A 23,751-nucleotide genomic window follows, 5' to 3' on the forward strand; every position below is an offset into this window, starting at 1 on the left:
GAGTGCGTCGGTGGGCGTAGTTGTGCGCCCACTTCAAGTAGCTCCGCGGAGCCCCACTCCGCCCACTACGCCCAGGGTTACAGCGGACATCCCTGCCTGGTGCCCCGGCCTACTGCCACTGCCTCTGAGATGTAGGGGCCAAGCCGCACACAAACTACTAGATTTTTGTAGAGGAGATCGACCATCTGCAGGAATTCTAGGTCAAGCTCATAGCACGCTAGCACTGCCGATAGGTAACCCCACTCCAGGCAGTCGAACGCCTTCTCCAGGTCTAATATCAGGCACCCTGCCCTAGGCCACTCCCGCACTGCCTCGGCCGCCACTCTGATGTACCTCCTGATGTTCAAGGACGTGGATCTCGCTGGCACAAACCCGTTTTGGTGGGAATGTATTAAGTGAGGGACCACCGGTGCCAGTCGTTCCGCAAGTACCTTAGCGAAGACCTTATAGTCCACGTTAAGCATCGCCAATGGTCTATATGTACCCAGAGCTGTGGGTCCGTTTCCAGCTTAGGCAAGGAGACCAGAATCGCTTCCCGCATGGAGGGAGGCAATGAGCCCTCCTCTATGGCTGTATTGTACAGCTCGAGAAGTAAGCGTGTGAGGATTTCCCAGTTTGCTTTATAGTATTCGGCAGGCAGTCCATCCGGCCCTGGGGTTTTCCCGGACGCCATGGACTGAATTGCCTCTCCCACTTCTTCCAGCGTGAGGGGGGCACCGAGCGTGTCCCTCTGTTCCTCAGAGGCCACAGGCAAAAGAACAGAGTCCAGAAACCCTTCCAACACGTGTCTGGGGCCGGTACCTCTAGCCTTGCATAGCTGCATATAATGACGTGTACGCCATCTCCCCCACTACCCTGCGGAGAGCTCCTATTGGCGCACCATGCCCTTTCCGCTGTATTAACCAGGCCAGTAGCCAGCACGCTCTATCTGCCCTAGCATGCGTCCTGGCCGTGTGCGCCGCATAGTTATGGCACCTGAACCTCTCCAAAAGGACCGCATGCCGAGCGAGGAGGTCTCATAGCTTGCACGAATGCTCGCCTACTCCTTCACCCTCCCGTTCATACTGCAGGAGCTCAGCCTCCAAATGCGCATGGGAATCAGAGAGTGGCCCCCATGCAGTGCTTCCGGATAGCTACTTTGTGTGCGTCCCACTCTACCATGGCGTTACTCGCAGTCCCTTCGTTGACCTCAAAGTAGGCGAGGATGGCCGTACCCAGCGAGGAGCGGAACTCTGCATCTTCCAGTGCAGTGGACTGTAGCCTCCACGTGGGGACAGGTGGGCGGTCCACCTCCCAGCTAATCTGAAACCACAGAGGGTCATGATCGGAATGTGTTCTCCCCAAAGACTCTGATTGTGCTAGAAGTGGGAGCAGGGACTGGGCGCCAACCATCCTGTCCAACCGGACATGCAAGTTGTGGACTGATGAGTAATAGGAGTAGACCCTGCCTAAAGGATGCTGCACTCGCCATAGGTCGTGTAACTCCCAATGTGACAGCCAGTTCTGGAACGCTTGCGCATTGGACACCACCGCCGCATCTCGTAGGGGAGAGAAAGAGCGATCTAGGTGCACGTCCAGCACCATATTGAAGTCCCCACCGAGCAGCCAGGGGAGGCCAGCATATGGGTGAAGGACCTGGTTCAATTGTGTTAGAAAGGAGGGTTGGTCTGCATTTATGGGCGTAGAGTGATCCTAAGAGGACTTCCTGACCATTCAGCCTCCCGTACTAGGGAGTACCTACCTCCTGATCCACCTTTGCTTCCCTGCAAATGAAGAGGATGCCCGCTCTAACCCATACCAGGATGCCGCGTGCATGCGCAGAAAAGACCGTGCCATAGATTTGCCCCTCCAGCGCCTACAGAGTTTTCAAGCTCTGTTTGGGTCATGCAGGTCTCCTGTAGGAGGGCAATCCCGACCGCATATCGCTGCAGATAAGAGAAGATAGAGTAGCGCCGTGATGGGGTGTGCATACCACGTATATTCCAAGTTATTATGTTAGTGTGTGTCATGTGTCCAGATGCATCGCACCCGCGCGGGGCCAGGGGGACGCCTCAAGGGGAAGCCTAGGGTTAGCATCTGGGGGGTAAGTATCAGTGTGCCGCAACTGGAACATAAGAACAACTACAAACAGTACAACTAGTGGGGCGAGTCCCCAAAGGGGCATACGTCCAAACCTCAAGGTGAACCACCAACAATGAAGTATTAGTCCAGCGCAATAGCTGTCTGGGTGTGTGTGATGTCAGCAACTGATCTGCACTACGCCCCTGTTGCAGATCTCCCGGGCACTCGAGAGGTGTGTGGTGGCGCTACCGGGGGAGCCCGCGTGTGCGTCATCTGCGCAGCGCTTCCTAACCTCTGGCCAGTAAGCCAAGCCTCAGATGTTTAACTGCATTGCATCAAATTACAGAGCAAACGCACTTGGCACATAGCACTTTGCAAGAGCGCGCGCATAGGGATATTTAGAAAGATACAGAGTGTTGGAGTATTCCGGGGAATGGGCCCTGCGGGGCTGCCGTAGTCCACCGTTCAGTCACATGAGCTGATCAGCTGTTTGGGGTGTCAATACTGGCATGTTCAAGTCGTCGGAAAACACAGTTGATGGGGATGACGAGTCGCTCGCTCCCAGGCCGCTGCGTGTCTGGGAGTCCGGGCGGGCGTTGCTGTTCGCTGCTCCAAGGGTCGCCACCACCTCAAGTGATTCCTGCCTTTCCAGTCTCATCTTCTCCAGACTGGGTGCAACTGGGCCAAGGCCCGTGTGCCCGGCGAGACCCTCGCCTCCTGTGCAGGTCTTGTTCCTTTCCATTGCCCCGTCTACTCCAGTCAGTCCCAAACATCCAATGGGGCATCGAAAATGCGGGCACTCTCCTTCGCGACCACGCGGAGGCAAGAGGGGAACAACAAGGAGTAGGGCAGCTCTAGCTCTCGCAATTGTCGTTTCACCACCATGTATGTGCTCTTCCGCCTTTGTACTGCTGCTGTATAGTCTGGGAAAAACATCACCCGGCTGCTTCCCACCGTGAGGTCACCCAGGTTCCTAGTTTCACGGAGCACCACGTCCCGATCACGATAGTTAAGGAGCCTGAAAAGGAGCGGGCGAGGCCGAGCCCCGGGCCGAGGCTTCTGTGCCGGCACTCTGTGCGCCCTTTCTACCGCAAAGTGTGGGGACAGCACCCCCCGGGGCAGGAGTCCTCTCAACCAGCTCTCAACATACTGCTCCGGGTTCTTCCCTTCCTCTCCCTGCGGAAGGCCTACCACCTGGACATTGTTGCTCCCAAGAGCGCCCTTCCGCGTCCTCTATGCGGTCTTCAAGCACGTGAACCCTGTCGATTATGTGTGGAGCGCTGAAGTGTGGTTTTGCACCACAGGCTGTATTTCTTGAAGCGATTGGTTCTGTGCGGCGACCGACTCCGCCAGCTTGTGATGGTCGGCGTGGAGAAGAGTGAAGTCGGATGTCACTTTATCGATCCGGGCCTCCAGCGACACTTTAGTTTGCTCCAGTGTGGTGCCGATGCGCTCCACCGCACAGAGTCCATCTTATGCACGAGGGTCGCCACCGGAGGCTTCATGTTGCCTCTCTGATGCCCGTGAGAAGTGCCAAGACCGTCGGCTTTCTGCTGTCTGTTTTGCGACTTGTCCTGGAGCCGGCCCATCACCAGCTGTTGTGCTGTAGGCATCCGCAGTTATTCGCCAAGTCAGTCGTGCGCAGTCAACCACAGACTCTCCGCTCCCAGTCCTCCACTCAAATTTCCGAGCCGCGCTGGACCCTCGGCGGCGTCAACAGAAGATGGAAGGCACAGTCCCCAGAGCGAGTACTGTCGCTGCCAGGGGCAGTGTCACTGGTTGGTGGGGCTAGTTCTGAGGACGGCGCAAGTGGTAGCCCCGCTTCTCCGTATTGCACCAGGATTGTCCGCCTTCTTTGTTGTTTCTGTGCGCCTCCTCTCTTTTGCCCCCCCGCTGACAGGCACCGTTCAGGCCCCCACCTAGGTCCCAGATAATGCGCTCTGCAGTATCGCAGCGAGAAGACCCGTGCACCCAGGCACACCTTGTCCATGCAGGGCACATCACGCCCCAGCCGCCACTGTCCTCACAAGCCCTCCTCTCCGCACAGTTTACCTCCCACTGGGGGTGTGCTGCCGCTGTTACAATTGTGCCCAATATGTCGCTGCCTCCAAAATGGCACCCAGGGCGCAAGATGGTGGGCCACCACTGCCCAGGCCGCACCAATTGAGGCTGTCACGGCACCTCCAGTCTCTGCCGACACACCAGGAGTGTAGTTCCCTTGCACACACAGACTGCTACTCAGCTGACACAGTGCGGTGCCACAGCCACTGTCCCTCCGAGGGGGGTGGGGGTTTTCATGTCGGGCCCTCACCAAAGCTGTGCTGCATCCTCCACCCTCCGCCATGGACTTCCCAAGTTCAACTCTGCCTCCAGCTGCGGGGAGATCATGGGCTCATACCTCTTCCTGGGGGCACACTACCTCAGTGGGCCAGATCAGAAACCAGGCCCGGGCCACCTCCAAGTTCGTTAATGTGAGGCCGCAGACCACTGGTGTTACAGACACCCACTGGCCCCCAGGAGCGTGTCCACCCACTCCGCTCCCGCAAGTCAGCGACCGTCGGCCCCCCGGGGTCACCGGCGGCCGCCGCAGGTTTCAGGCACACTGCCGGGTACCTCTGTCCCCCGCAGGACGGGGCCCAGCCAAGGCCTCCCGGGCCCTCTTTCTGCCCCAGGTCCACACTCCTCACCTGGCTCACCAGTCAGTTTGGCAGTCGGGCCGGCCCTCCGCTCTCCACAGGCCTCAACGCCGGGCGGCGTGAGGCCCAGTCCTCAGCTCCTACCCCTTGGGATTCAGGGGGGTGACGAGGGCGCCCCCTTGTCGGTCTGCACTCCGGCGCCGGCTTCCGCCGCAAGCCCCTGCCCCAGCGCTCCGTCCGGGCCTCCTCGGTAGGCCACAGCAGTCTCGGGCCAGGACTTCCCTCCACAGTTTTGGCGCCCTTGCGTGCCCGCCGCTCACTCCGAACCACGCTCCGCCAGCAGCCCAGGAAAGTGGGCCGAGCCGGTCTCGCCCGCCGCTCCACCTGGCCACTCGCTCAGGGGGACACTAAGCTCTGCTTCTCCGACCCTGGGGTAGATCCTGTCATCCACGACAGCGCCGGCTCGTCGCCGCAGGGCACACCAGCAGCCGTTGAGCCTCCGAGCTCTTTTCGCACACTCAGCAGTCGGGCCGCGATTGCCTCCACTCTGCTCACCAGTCGGGAGGCTCCGGGTCCCGCAGGCTCCCCTCCGTGCCCCCACACTGCTCCCCATGCATGAGGAGCACCAAACCACCTCCAAAGGAAGATTTACAGGAGAATTAGGGGATCGAAGCCGGTGCAATAGCAAGGTACGTCTGCCATGTTGGCTGGCTTGCCACGCCCCCTCCCTCTATACATCATCCCAGTTGGTAATAGTTTTGGGGTACTAGAGGAGGTTGAATGACATGGGTCGACTGTTCCCCACGATCTTGGACATGGTTCCGGTCGGATGGTTGGGGAACATGGGGACTGTTCTAGTGTGCAGAAGAGCCAGACCAACAATGGTGGAAGTTGGGAGGAGAAAGTGGTCTCCCAATTAGAAATTCAGCGGGGAGATATAGTCCAGTTTGGGAGCCGTGAGCTGGTATTTAACCCACCCGCCCCTTATCTGTCTGACTCCTCAACTTTCATTTTTGGCAGGTTTGAAGCCCCAGGGAGTAAACCTGGAACGGACATATTGGCCCTGTCGGGATCAGCAAACCATAATCTTAATCCCAAGTGCAGTAACCCAAACTCTGTCCAAAGGTTGAAGGTCCTATCCTGGAACATTGCTGGAATTAAAAACAAGCTTCATTCCCCTTACTGGGAGCAATTCTTGGGTGAATTTGAGGTGTGTATGCTCCAGGAGAGCTGGGCAAGGGAAGATAATGTGAGGATGGGTTTTGCAACTTATAATGTGACTAGCAGCCCGTCCCGACGTTGTCCGGGTATGAAATAGAATGTGTGTAATGTGTGTATTCAGATACGGTCATTCGCGTGTTCCCCAGCTTGAGGCCCAGCTGCAGCCCTGGTTGATGTTAGCAAGCATGTGTCCCCCCGCTTGAGGCCCAGCTGCAGCCCTGGTTCATCTTAGCAGGCGCATGTAATTAGTGTAGTGATCCGCCGCCTGAGCCCGGCTACAGCCCTGGCTGATGTTAGCAGGCGCGTGTGATATGGTTTAATGCGATAGTTCAGTAACAGCGCGCATGAGAGGCTGCAGTAAGTGTCCCCATAGACATGCTCAGTCGCGTGCGCCCCCGCCTGAGGGCCAGCGGCGACCGTCTAACAATTAGAATTGTGTGAGTCTTGAATGATTGTTTCCCGCTGTTCTTATTTTTTTATGACCCACACCGACGCTCTTCGGCCCGAGTGCTTTTTAGACGCACCCAGGCCAAGCCACACACTGCGTTCGGCCCTTTCAGACGCACCCAGGCCAAGGCACACACTGCATTCGGCACCCCCAGTATGTGTGAGACAACGGGCAGTCCCCCAAGGGAGTCTTGCGAATGGTTACTTACCACGCTTCGAGGTGAACGCCTTTGTGAAGCCCCCAGCAAACAGCCACAGCAGACGATCTGATTAATGTACGACCCAGATGGCATGAAGTGCGGAATGTAGCACACGCCCCCAGTGTTTGTCACGCCCCCAGCGTGCCCCTTGATGCGGCGCAATTGCATAATTGGCGCTTCACATGGCATGAAGGGAGGACACACGCCCACAGCGCGGACACACGCCCACAGCGTTTGTCACGGCCCCAGCGTGTCACGCCCCCAGGGTGCCCCTTGATGCAGTGCAATTACTACTCAAATGGCATGAAGGGCGGAACGTACCACATGCCCCCAGCGTTTGTCACGCCCCCAGCACACGCCCAAGGCAGAACACAGACACGCCCGCAAGGGACTACTTTGCTGGCACGGTTCTTTTACCTTTTAAATGTATATGGAAGCTGTCTGCATAGCTTATGTCCTTCTGCTGCAACTGCCCTTTCCAACGCTGTATTGGGTGTTGTGATTGGTGCTGTGGTTACTGAGATTACCCGCCTCAAAGGTGTGGGCTCTCTCTTTATAATATTAGTATGGATATGGATTTTCGCCAGAATTTTCAGCGCTCTCTCGCCGGTTCGTAAATCCCCGCGGCAGAACCATTTAAATCCACAACCAATTCCCCCAGCTGGAGAAAAACGGGACGAACTCGCGTTTGTCTTCACTTATGTGCTTTTTTATTTAATCCTCACAGCATGGAGTTTCTCAAGCAGGCAGGCACAAATCTACGCGTTTCGGGATAGCATATCCCTTGTTCACGATCAATTTGGCACCAGGCTCTCAGTCTCAATATAGTGAGTCACATTATTACACCATTTCCTATTTGATGTTATTTTGGCCCTCGGCCTTCTGGATGATGTAGTTTTTTGCAAAATGTTTTATACATTTTTTTATCCGTCTGCATAGCCTATGTCCTTCTGCTGCAACTGCCCTTTCCAACGATGTATTGGGTGTTGTGATTGGTGCTGTGGTTACTGAGATTACCCGCCTCAAAGGTTTGGGCTCTCTCTTTATAATATTAGTATGGATGGCCTCCTCAGGGGGAAGAGATAGGCCCTCTGGGGATTGTCTGTCTGGGTAGCTACCCATTTGAATTGCACTGTTGAACAGTTGGACACTTTGTCTGATGATATTCAGTGCACGGTACTCACGTTTTCCCCGAATAATGGAGTTGCTTTTATCAACATCTACTCTCGCCCGGTAAGCATCACCCAGGAAACCCTCACTATAGACGCATTAAACTCATTTATAGATGCAGCCCCCCAGAACTTAAAATTGGTTATAGGGGGAGATTTTAACTGCCAATTTGAGCCTCTTGCTCCTCCCACAGATATTTCTTTTAGTGATGAGGATAGTTTGTGGAAAATTCCTGACCCCCAGATCCCTCCTTTTAAGGCTTGGACTCCGCTTGTACTCCTGATTAATGTGGTTCTCCTAGCACACTCTTTGAGAGCATGCAATGGTCCTACCAAGTCGGATCAGCCATGGAAGTTAACTTTTAATAGAACAGGACAATACTCCCTCTTGGACTATATTTTAGTGGAGACAAGGCTATGGCAGTGAGTTGTTGACTTTGCTGTCATACTGAGACATGATAGTGGCCATCATGCCTTGATGTTGGAGTTGGAGCTCCCAGGTCTTAGAAGAATTGGATGGGGCACAAGGAAGCAGTCTCCGGATAAGGTAGCAGCATTATATTTGTCAATTATTTCGCCACTTTCAGCTCTAGAGAAAACTGTTACAGCTCCAGTCTCTCCTGAATCCACTGGTAGAATTGAGACATTGCATGCTGAACTCACCAACAGCATGACTAATACTTTTAACCCTCTGGTTCATTCCAAGTCTTACAAGGGGGACAAACTAACGTGGTTTGATGATACCTGCCGTAAGGCAAAGGCAGGTCTTATAAAAGCCATTAAAAACCAGGACCGACCCTTAATCAAACAATTGAGGGCCCACTACCGAGCTAGTGTTAAGACAGCAAACAAGAACAGGATAGATGGGTCGCCATAGAGCAGCATTATCCAATAGGGAAATGAAGTTGATCTGGTCCTTAATGAGCACATGTTGCTGCGAGGGGAACCCAACCCTAGAATCTAATATTGCTGCTGTTGTTTGGAAATCTCATTCCCAGGGATTATACTCTATTGGGGCAGCCCTGGAGTTGAATGTTGATCCATCAAATGCAGCTATAGGGATATGTTATGAAGTGGGCTTTGAGATCCCCTTACAAGAAGTTTTAAATGCAATTGGGAAGCTTCCCCTTGGGAAAGTCCCAGGATTAGATAAGATTCCCGGGGACTTTTTTTGGGGACGAGCCAAACATTTGGGGACCTTATTTGTGTGTAATATATAATGCCATTCTGAAGGGTATGAAGGTGCCGGATTCTTGGCTTGGGGCTGAAATTTTCCCTGTCTACAAGAAGGGTTCTCCCCTCCTGCCGATTAATTATAGACCAATCAGCCTGATAGACGTTACCCAGAAATTATTTGCCAGAATGCTCCTTGAACGCCTCCATGTTTGGATGGAGGACAGTAGAATACTGAGCATGTACCAGGCTGGTTTTCGGAAAAATAGGTCGACCATTGATCAAATCCTTAGACTTCAGGTGTTATATTGGAATACTGTGTTAGTAGAGGGTGGCAGCCTCTACCTGATATTCGTTGATCTGAAATCTGCTTTTTATCTGGTCCCCCATGCCAAACTTTGGGAAGTCCTTGAACAAATAGGAATACCCCCTTACCTACTGTCATTGATCATTCGCTTCCACACAGGTAACTTTGCCCAAGTTAGACATGGGAAGCATGGGGAATTGACCCCTCGCTTCCCGGTTGATACAGGTGTAAGACAGGGGAGCGTGTTGGCCCCAACACTGTTTTGCTTTTTTGTTAATGCACTGGTGGCCCAACTTACTGAGGGACCGGATAACGATGCCCCTAAGTTGGTGGATGGTAAGGTCCCGGCAATGATGTTTGCTGATGACACTTTGTTGTTATCGAAGTCCCCTATAGGCATACAGTGGATATTAGACAGCTTTGCATTATTCTGCAAAAACAGGGGGCTGGAGATCAACACAGCCAAAACCAAATTCATGGTATTTAATCCAGCAAAAACATTGCGCCCAAACCCCTCTTTAGACGTCACGCTACAAGCGAGGGTGTCAGTGTTTGATTATCTTGGCGTCACGCTTTTAGAATCATTTGAATGGGGACCGCAATTAGCCAAGGCAGGTCTTAGGATTGCCCAGATGGTGGGGGGACTTATAACAACCTATAAGAACTCCTCTCATGTACTGCCTAGTCCTGTGGTTGAGATTTACCAGGTACAAGTTAGGAGTGCCGTAATGTATGGGGCTGAACTTTGGGGTCATCGTCCCACTGCTGGTTTGTCAAGGATAGAGAACAGATTCATGGGACAGTTGTTGGGCTTACTATTGAGCTCACCCCTTTTACTACTACATCTAGATTTGGGCATTAGACCTATCGCAGATGAGGTCAGGTTGAGGCCATTAACGTTCTGGCGTAGACTGTGGGTGACCCCGGAGCTAGCAGATTACCAGCTTGAGCTAAAGGGAATAATGGGTCTCCCTGGGGTAGCTAACCTACCATGGTTTTTATACATAAAAAACGCATCACTTAGGATTGGTATCCCCAATTTGTGGAGCAATCCTGAGGTGGCATGTCTGACAATCTCACGTCCAGGATTGGTAAGATCCTACCGATCAGCTAAGCTTGATGACATCCAGGGAAATTCTAATCTTGGTCACTTAACGGTTGATTTTTTGAATTTTAAAACTGACTATTTTATAGAGACATTCTTAGATGTTATTCAACCCAATGTGGCAAGGAAGCTGTATATTCAGTTTAGAACAGGAACATTGCCATTGCAAGCTTTCTCCAACAAATGGCAGAAGGTGCCTCCTCTTGGATGCCCCGCTTGTACCTGTCTAGATGAGACAGCTATCCATGTTTTCTTTTTTTGCCCAGGCTATACTAAGGCTAGACAGCGTTGGCTCGTACCTCTTTGTAGAAATCTAGGATGTAACTAAAGTTTAGAGGCATTCAGAATTTTACGAACTGACACACACCCATCCATTGTGTTTGCAGTGTCCCGTTTTTTAAAATCAATGTGACAGAGTCAAAGGGGATTCTTAAGTTTATCATTGAAGGCAGTAATCTCCACCACTGAGCATTTATTCGTATTCGTATTTTACCATTATCTTTTTTTTAAAAAAAGTTCTTATTAACGTTTTTAGCTGTTTTTACTGTTTTAAATCAATAATAATGTATTTTTGTATTACTCCTTTTCCATTGGTGGTTTAGACAGTTAATTGATACAATTCCCCAAAAATGTTTTAAACGGTCTTTTTCACTACCTGTATTGTTTACTTTTTATGGTCTGTAGTGACCGAAATAAAGTCTTTGGTATTGGTTAATGTTTCTCATAGTTTTTACACCCTTTCCATGTAACTCATAAGATGTCTTTTTGCAATTATATTCACATGCCTTGCATCTCGTGCAGGGAAAGAACCCATTTATGGGTTCTTTAGGTCTAGCCATAGATTCATGGTGGCTGCAAACCAGTAAGTCATTGATGGATTTTGATCTTCTGTATGTTATTAATGGTTGTGTGGGGATTTGATTTCTGAGGATGTTATCAGTTTGCAAAAAGACATCTTATGAGTTACCTGGCAAAGGTGTAAAAACGATGAGAAACATTAACAAATTACTGAACTGTAACTCTGAATTTACTATATACTTTCTAGAGTGTCCTTGCAAGAAAACATACATTACTAGCACTATAAATGCAACAAAGAAGCGAGTGCTAGAACATATGCGGGATATATCATCGAATTAGGCACAAGTCCTCTCAGGGTCTGAATAATGAGGAGGAGTTATGGGCCCACTTGAAATGAGGTCCAGGCATCAGTACAGTGGCCATGTAAACCATTATTATCTCTGACTATGAGTCTTTTTGTAGTTTCCTTCCTAATAATGTTTTTACAACTAGTGAATCTTTTTAATGGTATACCACGTAGTTATTGAGGCAGGACAATGAAGGATGAGGGTTGTTACTTTAAGTATCTATTTTGTATCTGTGATTTCAATGATACTTGGCTTCTAATTGTCTGTTGTTTCTGTATACCCCCTTTTGGGTTTGTAGTTGGTGCGGTATTCTTTCATTTGTCAATTAGATTTCATAGACATGTGTCTAGATAGAAAATTATTGTGTGCTCCATTTTAATAAAGTATAGCTAAACCAATATGGAGATTAATTTAGCCTCTTCTGTTTCATTTTTATCTTTATGAGAGATTCTCTTGTCATGGATTTAAAAGTCCATTCAGGGCTCAATAGCTTGGCATAATAGTCCCTTTTTTTCAGAAATCGTGATGCAAATATATTCAATAAAAACAGGTGCACACAAGATACTGTTACTGATAAATAGAAAAGAAAAAAGAAAAATATTTAATGCAAATAGAAAGTTTCTCTTTAAAAACACTATTTTAGTGTACATGTTTATTTTTTAAATATAATATTTGAAAAATAATACAAAAGATAATATTTGCCCTGTTCCACAAACATTGAGTAAGATAATAATGCTGATCTATTCTCTCAATAATGCTGCACTACATGTTCAGATGGCCGACATGAAACTATAGCATTCAGTAAGTATCTTGCCGTCTTTTATGTTTACCATGTTTTTCATCTGTACTTGCACTCCTTTACTTTGAAATGGTGGTATTTTCTGAAAGTCAATGACATTGATAAAGCAAGAGTGGCGAAACACGTCTGTCAGCGCTGAGGGGGGGGGGAGGGAGGGGTGGTCTGAAATGAAATTAACATATTTTTTCATGGACCTAGTTTTAGCGTGCTCCTGCTTGTGCCGGCCTACACAAATTTCATCCCCCACTGTGAAACAATATATATAATCGTATATATACGATTCCGGCGTATGAAAACCCGGACCAGGACTTACTAAGCGAGTGGGCAGAATATACGACACACTCATCGGAGGGGATGCTGAGACTCCTGATAAAGTTTGCCTGGAAGGACAGAGAAAAGGCATTGAAAGACATTGAATCTTTGGAACAGGAGATCCTCGAGCTGGTAGACCAAGGGCAATTGTATAGTGAGAAGGAATCCATGAAGAAGAGGCTCACTGTCTATGAGAAGAGAATACATCAGAGAAAACAGCAAAAATTCGAACGCGACGCTCGCGATTATGAACAAGGAAGAGTACTGACCTTTGCGCGAAAGTACGACGCACTGCGTCGTGACCTGAGGGCCAAGAACAAGAGGCCACAGACATCTAGAGAAACCTCGGAATCGGAGGTAACAAGTGCAGAGCAGTCAGAAGACGAGAACCCAAGTGGAGGACACCAAACGGGAACAAGATGCCAGCCTTCTTTTCGCGAGGAGTTCGATTTAATACACCAAAGTTGGTTGAGGAATGGGAAAAAGCCCCCACCAGAACAATCATCCAACACAAGCGGAGGCGCATCATGAGGAGAGGAGGGAGGAAACACAGGGAGAGGCACCAGACAACTGAGGCATCGACAGGCCAGGAACAAGAGGAACTAATGGAAGATCTTAATATAATCAATCTTTCAAAGAGAATCCTAACCACAAGTGAAGAGAACGTACTAAAGCTGGGACTGACATTCTGCCCAACCAGCTGTTATGAATATACACAGACACGTATAGATCTGTTTCTATTCGTTTGGAAGCTCAAGCTCTGGAATTTTTTTAAACAGAAGGCCCTCAGAGAGAACACACAGAGGCAAACAATAGAGTGCAGTACGGATCCACAAAATCCCTTAGATATCAACATCAGGGACCTGGAAAATATGGCCGTACTCGAGGAACTACTAGAAGAGAGTGGATCCCAAGTAGTGCCACCAATGGATGTAGTCGGCAGAGGCACAGCTATTGGTATTGCCCAAATTGGTGAACGTAGCATCTTTAAACCATCCTCGCGTTTCCTCCCCCAGACACCGACTGATGCTGTCGATATCTTCTCAGAAACAGTTAATCAAGAATTACAAAAACTATCCAAACAAGAAGAAATCAATAAACCTAAAATGAAATGGAATCTAACATTACACCAAAGGGACGCAATTCTGAATCTTGAGAGGGACGACTCGATCATGATAAAGCCTTCTGATAAAGGCGGAAACGTCGTGATTCAGAGCCGTCAGAATTACTGTAAAGAAGCCCTACGCCAGCTACCGGACCGCGAAAACTACTTACCCACAACAGAACAAGAATACCAAGGAAGCATACGCAAGTACCATACCTTAATTGAGCATTGGTATGGGAAGGGAATCCTATCCAGAGAAGAGTACCTATTCCTGCAGAATAAACAACCAAGACTACCTTGGTTGTCTTGGTTGTTTATTCTTGCCTGTCAATAGCTAATGATTTGCCTTTAGCTTGCTGGAGTACCGTTTGAGAATAGCCACGTGATTTAAAACGTTTTATGCTTGTCTCGGCTGCCTCCTCAAAGTCTTTATCCAGGGAACTGTTGCTTATTATTCTTAACAGTTCCCCGTAGGGGATACTTTTTACGAGGGTTGCGGGGTGACCACTTCGTCCATGTAGAACGGAATTCCCCGCTGTTTCCTTTCTGTAAAGCGCAGTCTGAATTGCGCATTAGGTCTCCCTGGTGGTTTAGTGGGGTCATTATGCACTTTAGGTAAATCATAGAAACTAGGTAGTCTTGGTTCAAATGGTTGTAATAGACCATGTGGATTTGGGTGTCAGAGGGGGTAATCGAGAACTATCCCTAAGAAAATTGGAATCCAAGTATATTATAGATCTTGAGAGTCTGGCGCCTAATGGGCTTAACATTAGTGAAGACTTGGCAATTGATCTACATGAGTAAAAACTGATATACTGAATTTTAGTGATGTGACTGTCTGCATTCTGTTTGGTCTTTTAAAATGTGATCTTATCATTGTTTTTAGATGGCACTTTTTGGTTCTTCTAATGGACTTTAACGATTGGATCAAAGGGTAACGAGGGTGATGGAATAGATGTGGATTGACTCCAGGATATGCCCACTTGGGCAAGGACTTTTAATGAATTAAGGATGATCATTTATATGATTGTATGATGTTTTCTCTGTCTATAAATGTTGCCCACTGGGGCATGTTGTTTCTTAATTTTCAATTGCCATGAATCATATGTTGTAACATAGCAACGAACACACGCTTGCCTTGACCAATGAACAGTGACGATATAAAGTCACTGAAGGGTTTAACCAGTAAGCAGCAAGTTGACTATTTGAAAACATCAGGTGACAGGGAATACAGAAATAATAAGTTATATTACCTGGAGATTCAGTATTTTACAATAATTTTCGTCCCTCAACACGTGCATCTTGGTAATACACGATTATGTTTGTATTATGAATTGTGGGCGCAAACTTTATAATAATTATCGAGCGGTGTAAATACTGGATATGATGCGATTCATAGTTGAGATCGATAAACTAGACGTAATTTATTATGAATCATGAAATGTATTAACTTAAACAATTACCAAGAATGTTAATGTGCCTTTGTTAAAATGTCCGCCACGTTACTTTGCACTTTGTGATGAAATTTTGGGGTGATTTGAATGTGTACTTAAGATGGTCGCTTACACTGTTTGACGAGCGCGTTCAAGCGGTAATGGCGAAACGTGTCGTTTTTTACCTGCATAATAAAACTTTCCTGCAAGGAGTTTTGGGTGTCCGAGTCTCTTCCTATAACGGCAGGTTTGTTGGAACGAATATATATATATTTTATACATTATATTAATCTTAATATTATTATAAATGTATTAGTACCACTATATATGTATATATTTATTTATTTTCTTTATATTAATACATTTTAAATATAAAATAATGAATATAGTGTAAATAAATGTAGTATTTTCATAGTAACAGATTCAAAATATAAAAAAAATGTAAAATAAATATTTGTATTAATTATGTTACACAATATGAATATATACATATTTATATAAATATAAACACATTTGTGTGTTTATAGAAGTATATACCTATATATATAGTATTACATATTATTGGAATATATTTAATGTACATTATATTAAATCTATATATTAAAATATTTAACATTAACTTTTTTAACCCCTTGGATGCGGTCGTCCGACGCCACATTGGGTGGGTGTGTCGGACTGCCGGGACAGCCGGGAGCCGTCTGGTTTGCGCACTCTCCAAATGTGCAGCATCGCTGGGGAATTCCGCCCGCATTCAAAGGGTTAAACTTTATTTACATTTTAAAAATTCTGTATATTTGTCTGTTTTTGGATGATATTAGTATCAATGACATTTTTTCCCCGATATTTTTGCACTTACCATTAAAAGTATGGGATCATGATATTGTGGTAATCAATATTTTTGACACAATATTTTTGTCCACAACCTTGTTTACAACAATACTGTCTCAGTGGTCCTCAGATGGGAGAGAGGTTACAATGAAGAAGCTGTGAGTGACCTTTGAATTTGAAAAGTAAGGATATCTAGTTTTAAGATATTCTTTAAATATGATGGCAATGCATTGTCTTTTTTTGAGTTTTTTTGTGCTAATATTTTATGAATAATTGTTGCAAAGCCATGTGGGAGCCATGTTTAGAATATGACTGAAAAAGTCTGTAGAGCAGGAATTGATTGGTCTATATTTAAGGTATTTTGTGATTTGCTTATTTCTTTTCTTTTGCATTCTGTTGGTGCTGTGGAATTTTAACCACATCGATGCTATGCATTTTCCCGCTGTGTGCTGGAATCAACAAAAACACATGTTACATGACGAGCTGGGCTCGTCATGAGCGTAGCAGGAGGCTACCTCATGACGAGCCCAGCTCGTCATGAGTGTGGAAGGGGTTAAGGTACAGTGCCTGTCTTCTTCTCCTGCCAGTCAATCGATGGAGGGAGGGGGGGGGTCGCAGGAGTGCCTCATTGCTACCTTTGGTTATAGTGTGGTATCCCGAGTAAATGGAAGAGTGATGTCTTAGGATGACAGTAGAAAAGAAAGTTGGTTGAGAAATAGTTGGCAGGTTTCTTTAAAAGAATTTTGTAGCTGGTTTATGTGATTGCTCATGGATCAGCATGCGATTTCTTTGGGTTAGTCAAAGTAGATGAACGGAGAATGTATGTGCCTTTCAATTGTATGTTGTTATAGTGGGTGTGTGCCGAGGTGAGATTCGGATAGATAGAGGCATTCAATCCTTGTTCTTTCGAAGGTTAAGTTGTCCATAAGTGTTACACTGGTACTCCTGACAAGGGCAGTAGTAAAATTTCTTCCAGAGTTGGGTAAAAAAGTGGTTGGCAGGAAAGTGAACTTGTTACTGCTCAACAAATTTTCTCATGAGCAAATCTACACATCCCATATTTGCTTGTGCTAAAATGCAGTCATCAAATATTTTCTAGGAGTCTTGTTTTCCTGACCTACTTCTGTAAATTCTCATGAATTCATGAAAGTCGTAAATCTGCAGGAATGCAAGGACGTATATCATGGGTGCACTTTTGTGACTTGCTTTAAGAATTTGGCCCCTGTTTAGGTCTTGCATTAACCAGGACATTTTGTTTTTATTACATTTCTATCTCTCTCTCTAGCTACTGGCTGGCTTCTTTGTGAGGGACAGCATTCTGCTCTTTCACAAAGAGCATATTGGCACGCAAAGTAGTTTTGCTTAGTGCCAGGAACTTGTGGCAATGTCTGCTGTTTTAGGCCAAAAAATATTTCGGCTTTTGCCAGTGTTTGTTATAATGATGAGAGCCTGGCAGCTCCTACAACATTAAAGTTTTACAAAAACCATGTCAAAGCAAGACACGTACTGCAAGTCACATATTGTCAAAACCAAAAGGCTGACCACCAATGTCATACCTATTGGCTTTTCCAATGTGTGCCTTTTTTAATGTTACTATAATTATGTGGAATAAGTTACACTGATTTTCCAATATAAATATGTTTGGTAAATACTAGCTTTCATCAAAACATTTTACTAAAAGATACTTCATAGAAACGATACATAAAATTTCACAGTAATTTAGCAGAACATTTTTTCCTAGTTGTATTGTTTTTATGAACATTTTATTTTTTAAGCAAAGAATCATCAATTTTGCTTTTAAGCTTTTACATATATGTGCATCCATCAGAGAGGATACTGGAAGCATTATACCTAGCTTCCTATCCCTAAACTTTGCAAACATGTGTGCACATTTTTATACTGGAAACACTGTTAGTAGTGCAGTTTGAACATATATTTCCTACTAGGGCTCAACCTAATAATAAATGCTTTATATTAATGAGCCATGAACACAAGTTCGAAGAACATTGACATATGGGAACAAATGTTACCTTAACTGCAGACAGTAGTTTTCCCTGACTTGTTCCAACGACAAAATAAATATGAAAATGTGTTGGGGCTACAGAAATTCCCCACACCTGAGCTTTATTAGGCACCTGCAAAACAAAAGGCCTGTTAAGGTTGAGACAACAGAATGGGGAATTATCTTTAGATTGTGCATGTTTTCACCTGCCATTAGGAACTCAAACTGACAATTTGTACTATTAACAAATCTCTCTCTAATTTGCTCCAGGGTTTAAACTGAAGGGTAAACAGCTGGTAGAGCAAATTACACTTCACTTGCAATCTTGTTTCGGACACAAACATAAATTGGAGTAAACAATTTGAATATCTTCCCACTTTAATCAAGGACTTTTGTTTTAATTTCCATCACACTTATATATTTGTATTTCTCATTTATGCTGCAGGAAAATGACAAGGAAATAAACCGCCATGAAAGCAAATCTGAATTAAAAGATGCTGTTGTAAACGTGGATCAAGGAGAGAGAAAACCAAAACCAAACCAAACCAAACCAAAACAAGAGCATATGCTTCCCAAGGAGAGCACTAAGATTGTTTCAAAATTACCACAAGAGAGTAAACCTTTAATCCCTGAACTAACTGCCCTTATCCCACCTACAAAGGATTTGACTGTTTCCAAGGAATCGCCCAGTGTGGCAATGCCAGTCATGAATCCCAACTCTGGAAATCTTACTCTTTCAAGCAATTTGTCAAGCATCACCAGTGTAAGGTTAGTGCTAACATTAATGATCCTTATCTCCTCCCCTTCGGAAGGTGTAGTTGTACAAGTTATATATGTTGACTTAATTAGAAATATACCTTCTTGGCATGAAAGCAATTAAATAGCTTGAAATTTGCACAAGTTACTTGATGGGAGCTAGAAAGTATTTAGGAAAAGGCACATTTGATTCTTTAAATGTGCATTTTACCTTAAATGATTATTTGTTAAAATAATTAGTTGCTAACAATTTTTATGTGATAAAATGCTTTTAATGTGATACATTTATCATAGATTCAAGTTCTTTATGACTGTTATGTGACTTGGAATAGCTATCAATTTTGTTATTTTGAACTCTGAGTCAATGCCATGGCTTTGATTTTTCATTAATTATAAACATATTTTTTTGTCCTATGTATTCTTTTCACTAAACAACATGCATACTATGCAGCATCACTTGAATCCCCCAATATGTAAGATAGCCAAAATAAGGAAAGTTATGATATGAGTTTATATTTATTTTGGTATTGCCCTTTCTGTACATTGTGTACATTAAATATGCTTTCATTAAGTATTTGTGTGTTCTAACTGACCCAAAAAGAGCTCTATGCCACATACGATCACCACTATGCAGTACTCTACTGATAATTAACGAAGGGCAAATTCTCCAGGCTCATACCAGCATCTAGATCCCTGAGTTGATGTAGTGCCTTACATAAAATTATGTTGCTTCAAATTGTCTTTTAAAAATTGTCAGTACTTTCTTTGAGCTTTTCTTTCTCAAACTCCCTACACCACCACTAAACTCCCTCAGCACCTGCACACTAGCAAGCTTATTTACCCAATGAAAACTGTGAATCCATAAAGTAAAACACCTATCTTTCTGAAGGGAGATCCCTGTACTCCATAATTGATCAGGGGAGTAGTTTTATGATTGAAAGGAAAACTCAGACAAATTGTTAAGGTTCTCATTTGAAAATACCGAATGAACAAAACGGTTCATCCATCTTAGAATATGGAAACTGCATATTCGACAAAGGCTGCTACAACAAGTATCTGATAGTGACTACTAACCACAGATTCCTTACCTTTGAATACCCCCAGGTGTTGGGCTGTATCCAGAAGATTTTTCATGAGCAGTACCCTGTTCACCAGCAGGTGGTGTTCATCGGCTCTGTGTGGCATCGTCCGCCCATAGGCACCACCCAGGTGTGCTGATGTACGTTCTTTTCTTTCCTTGACAGCCAGTGCTGATTCGGGGAAGAGCTTCCCCTCTGTCATTTTTTGACAGACTTTTTTCCATTTCTTTTAGCTATTACCCCCTGGTGTGTCGAGGATGTCATCTCATAAGACAGGTTTGAAGCCTTGCAGCGACTGTCACAGGCCAATGTCGGTGAATCACCTGCACCTTATCTGTCTGTGATCCCTGGAGTGTGACCACAACACCAAGTCATGCCCAGATTGCTGTGTCATGATCCCGAAGGCTTTGAGGAAGCATTCCCTGAAGCTGTTGGTGGCCTGGCGCGCAACTCCATGGAAATCCAGATCCCGGTCATGGGGAAGGGCCCTTGGATTGTTTGTGAAGCCTGAAGTCCTGTTCTTTCCATTCGAAGTCCTAGGGGCACTCAGGTAAGAGGCACAAGAAAAAAAGCAAGAAGCTGGAGCGTTCTTTGACTTCTGCTTGTCTGGCCACCAATGAGGAAAGGGAGCGTCAGCACTTTAATCATGGTTCTTCTGAGCCTGAACCTGGGCGGACTCCATGCCTCTCCTATTTTCTGGGAGCTAAGTGCCCCCGTCCAACTCAAAGAGTTTTAGGAGGCCATGAGTCTAATTTTTGGGAATCTTCACCCCTTCCGTGTACCTTAGGGCCCCACCGGGTCGGAGGGAACCCCATTGGTTCTGAGCCGGCAGTACCCAAGAAATCCCTTCCTGGATCTGGACTGACACTGGTCGTACCATCTCGACCTTCCCCGCACCGGTCCTGATGCTCCCAGTGCCCACCGGCTGCACCATACCCATGTTGATCCCCACCTCCAACACGGAGCCGGATGGGTGTCGCCTGACGCTGACTCCGACAGGAACTGCGCTTCCTAGATCGGAGCTTGAGCCTTATTTCTATGGGCTTGGACTTGGGTAGGAATGGAAGAAGCCACTGGACCCAGAAGAATATCAGCTGTACTTAGAAGATCCTGCTATGGACTGGTGTGAGGAACTGGGAGACTCCAGTTAACTGGATACTTCTCCAGATACTGGTATACTTTCTTCCCCATCCCTTGGCTATTAAGAAGGGTGACTGGTATGCTCCGGTTGCACAGAGGGCGGCTGAGGTCCTTGACCTCCAGTTGCCCTCTTTGGGAGTCAAGACTAACATCTTGATATCAGTGGCATAACAAAATGTGAGGGGTCCCCCTGTAAAATATGCTGAAGGGGCCACTCACACTCAAATCACTAGGGGCTGAGGTGGCCCCCTCCAGTGTGGGCAAGCCTGGGGGACTCCCCACACTGCTGGGCTGCGGGGGCCTTTGTTACGCCCCTGCTTGACAGAGGTGCTCCAATCAGGAGTTTCCTCATCGCAACCCCAAATCCTGTTCAATGATGACCTCACTGATGTCCCGTTGGCAACCTGGTCCAACCCCAACATAGGGGCTCCTGTGAATAGGATGATTAACTGCGAACACCTCCCCACACCAGGGTACCCAAACTTCCTTACCCAACAACCTACCCCAGAGAGCTTTGTGGGCTAAGACTCTACTTCCCAGGGTGCATTTCTTACCACGCTTCTAGACATGAAATCCAAAAGGCTGGACTATTTGGGGAAGAAAATGTTTTCTTCTGCCCGCCTAGCATTGTGGTCGGTGAACATTGCATGTCTTTTGGGCCGTTACTTCCACACTCTGTCATCCAAGCCACCGTATTTCACTATATTTATTGACAAAGTGGTGCTTCATACAAGGGCCTCCTTTCTGCCGAAAGTGTTCATACCATTCTATGTAGGACAGTCCATCATCCTACCTACCTTCTAAGCTCCTCCACATCCCTCTGAAGAGGAGGAACGACTCCACCCTCTGGACCCAAAAACAGCATTGCTGTTCTACCTTGACTGCACAAAAGAGTTCCTGGTGGATGACCAAATCTTTGTGGGGCATGTTGGTGTGAAGAAAGGTCAGGCGGTACAGAAGCGAACCGTCTCTTGCTGGGTTGTGCTTTGCCTCAAAATCTGCGACGCTTTGGCCATGAAGCAAACTCCTGAAGGCTTGCGAGCTCATTCTACAAAAGAAACTGCTGTCAGCACTCCTGGGTGGTTCCTATATAGGTCACGAGGACGTCACTTCTGGTGTAGGATGACGCCACGTGGAGCCGATCGATGCCACCTACCGGAGCACAGGGGACCTGCTAACAAATAATCTTCTGGATACAGTCCGATGCCTGTGGAAATTGATGGTAAGGAATCTGCTGGTAGATATAGTCTCTACCAAATAAGGCATTACAGAAGGTAAGTAACTTGGTCTCCTTGAATATTACTTAAGATTACCAATCCTTTGTAGCTTTGGAATTACATGGTGAGTCAATGACATTTCTGCAGTCCACTATTGATCTGGAATTATATGGTGAGCCTGTGTTATCTATCCACCAAAGTCTATAGCATCTTGCCAACATATGGAATGGAAAAATATAGACTGCAAAAATATATATTAAAATATAGTCTCTCAAAATATCAGCCAATCATAAATATTTGGTACGGCTCTTGCCTGAATCCTTTCCAATTGCTCACATCTCTCAAGGGTCTACTGTAGTACCATGTGGTCAAGCCTACCTAGGGATGGAGATTATGGCAGTCGAGGTGGATGAAAAGATATTTGAGAGACATAGCCCACCAATCACAAGAAGAGAGCTCTGGAAAAAGAGTCCAGACACTATAAGAAGGTGGCTCCCGGGTGCACTTACAAGGAAGCCGACAGCTCAAGAACTCTTCCTGACTAGAACATAGTCCTATACTTAAGATGGTGAGCACTTAGAAAATTACCGAATTATTGAAGAGTCCAATTCCAAAATAACACCCATGCCAGTGGAATGCTTTTTATCATATTCCAAACCAGTGGGAGTCCATAGTATTTAAATCCCCTGGCAGTACTGTGAAAGGGTGCTTCAGCTGAAAGCATTGCCAGTGCTGCTATAAAAACCCATAATAGGGAGTGTGGCCAACTGGAGAGTGGAGTAGTGGTATCTCTCACCCTCTTTTTGTTTTCCCTTGTTTTTGGGTGATTATTGTGATGATTACAGGTCCCAGACCACTAGGGGTGAACTTGAAAGCATTCCCAGGTAAATAGTGACCTACATAAAGTTTCGGAATTGGGAGTAAGCCCCTCTCAGTGACTGCATTACAGCAGTGAGCATGCATTTAGTAGAAGGGCTAGCGATGAGGCTTTGAACTTTCCTCGAGATAGTGATGACAGTACTGAGTTGAAGATCAGCAAGAATTACACTGGGAAACACAGAGCACTAGCACAATCCCACAGAGTTAGAGGCACTGTTAAAGATTAGAGTGAAGGGCCTAGAGGGATGTTTGAGCCTAGGCTGCAAATGGGCCTGGTGAAGATAAGACATTAGCCAAACAGTCCTGAATGGCAAAGCAAAAAGAGGAGAGCCCTCGAAACCAGCCCAGGCAGGAGAGGTGGAGGCTGGAACCTGGTCACAGCAAAGGTCACATCAAAAGTGGGCAGAGAGACATTGGTTTATGACGAGGATATTCCTGCACTGACTATGGTACCAAAGAGATGCAACAGACCACAAAGCTATCAAGCCTAAGCTGAGCCTCATCTAGTAGGAGAACCTTACTGAGAAACAACTCAGCCCTACCCATAATAACGAGCAGCTACCATGCAGCTAACAGGAATTATCTGTGAAGGATGTGTTATTGAACAAGGCCTCCAAGATGGAGCAAGAAATACTTCTCTCATTCACACTTCAACACTCCCCAAATAATGACACACAAAGGCATATATGGGTGGAGAATACCCAAGACTTCTTAATTGGCTTCCTCATTGAGATTAG

The 23,751-nt window shown here is 46.3% G+C and overlaps 1 protein-coding gene across 7 annotated transcripts in view; it reads left to right on the top strand.

The window, feature by feature from the left end:
• Nucleotides 1-23,751, top strand: part of LOC144769184 (uncharacterized) — a 4,448,662-nt gene that overhangs the window by 2,819,416 nt on the left and 1,605,495 nt on the right. For all 7 annotated transcript variants that reach the window (XR_013598674.1, XR_013598675.1, XM_078653198.1 and 4 more), the window contains one exon: nt 18,389-18,711. Coding sequence is in view for 5 of the 7 variants with exons in the window: in XM_078653198.1 (XP_078509324.1) it covers nt 18,389-18,711 (323 nt within the window). In the remaining 2 variants the exon portion in view is untranslated. The remainder of the gene's footprint in view (nt 1-18,388; nt 18,712-23,751) is intronic.

The sequence above is a fragment of the Lissotriton helveticus genome, chromosome 7 (assembly GCF_964261635.1).
Source record: "Lissotriton helveticus chromosome 7, aLisHel1.1, whole genome shotgun sequence".
In the NCBI taxonomy this organism is placed as follows: domain Eukaryota; kingdom Metazoa; phylum Chordata; class Amphibia; order Caudata; family Salamandridae; genus Lissotriton; species Lissotriton helveticus.